General features: G+C 36.3%; 1 protein-coding gene across 1 annotated transcript; it reads left to right on the top strand.

The window, feature by feature from the left end:
- Positions 1 to 535: 535 nt before the first annotated feature.
- On the top strand, positions 536 to 1,908 carry LOC5568255 (angiopoietin-2). The gene is made up of 4 exons (XM_001657898.2): positions 536 to 704; positions 767 to 952; positions 1,012 to 1,641; positions 1,707 to 1,908. Exons 1-4 carry the CDS (start codon positions 589 to 591, stop codon positions 1,837 to 1,839), a joined length of 1,065 nt encoding a protein of 354 aa, XP_001657948.2. The 5' UTR covers positions 536 to 588; the 3' UTR covers positions 1,840 to 1,908.
- The last annotated feature ends 555 nt before the right edge of the window (positions 1,909 to 2,463 follow it).

The raw sequence follows: 2,463 nt of genomic DNA, 5'->3' as shown, positions 1-2,463 counted from the left end.
TAAAAAATTCACCTTCAATTCCAACTCTAAATGTTAATATTTTCGGCTCAAATTTTGAAGATTCTTTTTTATGAGATTTAAGTTCGGAAAGGCACATGAATTTTTGGTTTTGAGAACATTTGAAAAATAAGCCACATCCTTATGTACAGTCAGTCTATACTATGTAATGCTATACAATTTCTAATTTTCGAAAACACACATAGTTTTTTGGTTTTCTACTATACGACAGCAACACCGGAACAGAATCACGGTGAATAATCGCGTTTGTTTGGAGAACATTAAGATCAACATCTAGAAATTGACCCATATAAACACTATCTGGAAATGAACATCTAGCTTTCGATGTCATCAGTTACACTTGTAGATCAAAATAGATTGTTTAATTGATTCAAACAAACTGCATTTCAGGAACAAGCCACTTGAAGTTTTGTTTGCAACAACCGGCGAAAACCACCTCTAGTTATCTCTAGCAACAAACATTGAATCACTTAGTAGTTACAATCAGTGCAATTCATTCCTCCGTGTAGCTATATAAACTCGATAGCATTGTGCTAGATATTCACTAGCGCCATTAAAACGCTGGTAAAAATGAAGCCGTTCTTCGTGTTTCTGGTGTGTCTGGTGCTCATCTGCAAAAGAAATTTTGTTTCGTCAAACGATGAAGCTTCTTCAATCGAAAATCGCCTGGATGCGATTCAATCCGCGTAATGAGATTCTGGCCAATTTCATAGTGCTTTCAACTTATTTGATTTTTTCTCTGATTTAGTATAAATCTCATGTTCGTGGAAGCTAGTGAACAGATAGAGGCACTGACGAATGAAATTCGCGCTCTGAAACAATCTCTCGATCATCTGGGTTGGTACTCCGAGGAAGTGAAACATTCCGTGGCATCAATTCAGGACAACAACGAACTGCTGCTGAGAAATTTGACCATACTCACGTATCGTTCTGAGTAAGTTGAACACTGGATTGGGATATTCATGTGAGTAAGATATTTTTTTTTTATTTCAGCGAGATTATAGCAAACCAGCAGTACTGTGCCAATCATGAAGCTTTGAAGAATCTGTTCTTCGAGTTGACTCCAAAATGTGGCTCATTCAATTCAACTCCAAAGCCTCCAGAAATGATATACAATTCTTGTTTGGATGCTCCTTATCGATCTGGAGTCTATCAGTTGGTGCTTAACGTGTCTAGTTGGCAATACAAAGCGTTCTGCGATGTTAATGAATTTGGCGCAGGTTGGACGGTAATTCAGAGGCGTCTCGACGGATCAGTAGATTTCAACCGTAGTTGGGCTGAATATCGGAACGGTTTTGGTGACGTTTCCGGTGAGTATTGGCTTGGTTTAGAAACGTTGCACCAGCTGACCACTCGAAGGCAACACGAATTACTGATTATAATGGAGAACTTTAACGGATCGACCAGCTATGCTCGATATGGTGGGATCGTAATTGATAGCGAAGCACAGAGGTACAGGATCTTTTTCAATGCTAGTGGAACTGGTAGTGCATTTGATTCCCTGTATGCATATCGTAATGAGATATTCATAACCCCCGATGTTTCGAGTGGCTCGTACTTAAATTGTGCAAAACAACTTGCATGTGGTTTTTGGCACTATGATTGCAGTGGTCCCAGTAGCAGGTATTTCCACAAAAAATATTATAAAGAAATGGAAACTAATGTATAATATTTTTGTTTCTTTACAGGAATAACTTGAATGGAGTTTACGGCACAAACGGCACTAAGGATGGCATCTGGTGGTATAATTCATTTTCAGGATATCAACAATACAATCCCCTGAAAGGTGTCAAAATGATGATTCGACCAAAGCTCAACTGAAAAATATCAAAGGAAACAACTTTCATAATGAAACAACTTTAACTTAATAAAACATTCATGTCAATTAAATGGAAATAGTTTTATTGGATAAGAGGGTTTCTACACTGTCTGATTCGCCATAATCAAAACAAAGATGAAATAAGACATAGTAGTCGAGCTCAGAATAGGTACCATTTGTTGTACTCAATTCGATGCCTTGGTACTACACTCGGTAACCAAGCTTGACAGATCGCAGTGCACTTTTCAATGCATTCTAGATTTTGCTCTTTTACTTCATGTGCCAAAAAAATTGGAGAAAATAGATCAAATATATGGAAAAACCGATTCCAATAACATTTTCGACCGTACACTGTACTGAAGTAGATTAATATATTTCAATAATGATTTGAAGAATCTCAAAATAAAGAGGAGAATGCAACTAAATGGAATTATTACCATTTCGAAACATAAAAATATATACTTAGGAAAACTTAAATTCTCCCCAGGCCCAAAATTTCGACATGATTTATTCATTATTATAATTCTCATCAAAAATAATCAAATTATAATCTAAGTTAAAGTGGGCGAGTATGTTAGAAACTGGATCCCATTCGTCTTATGAATATAACAAAAAATAATATATAA

The sequence above is a fragment of the Aedes aegypti genome, chromosome 3 (assembly GCF_002204515.2).
Source record: "Aedes aegypti strain LVP_AGWG chromosome 3, AaegL5.0 Primary Assembly, whole genome shotgun sequence".
NCBI lineage: Eukaryota > Metazoa > Arthropoda > Insecta > Diptera > Culicidae > Aedes > Aedes aegypti.
This window is presented reverse-complemented; position numbering and strand designations above follow the sequence as displayed.

Excerpts from the sequence above, each read along its gene's own strand:
- LOC5568255 (XM_001657898.2), top strand. The coding sequence starts at position 589 with ATGAAGCCGTTCTTCGTGTTTCTGGTGTGTCTGGTGCTCATCTGCAAA. Across the intron at positions 953-1,011 it reads ATACTCACGTATCGTTCTGA|CGAGATTATAGCAAACCAGC; the intron begins GTAAGTTGAACA and ends TTTTTATTTCAG. Across the intron at positions 1,642-1,706 it reads TGCAGTGGTCCCAGTAGCAG|GAATAACTTGAATGGAGTTT; the intron begins GTATTTCCACAA and ends GTTTCTTTACAG.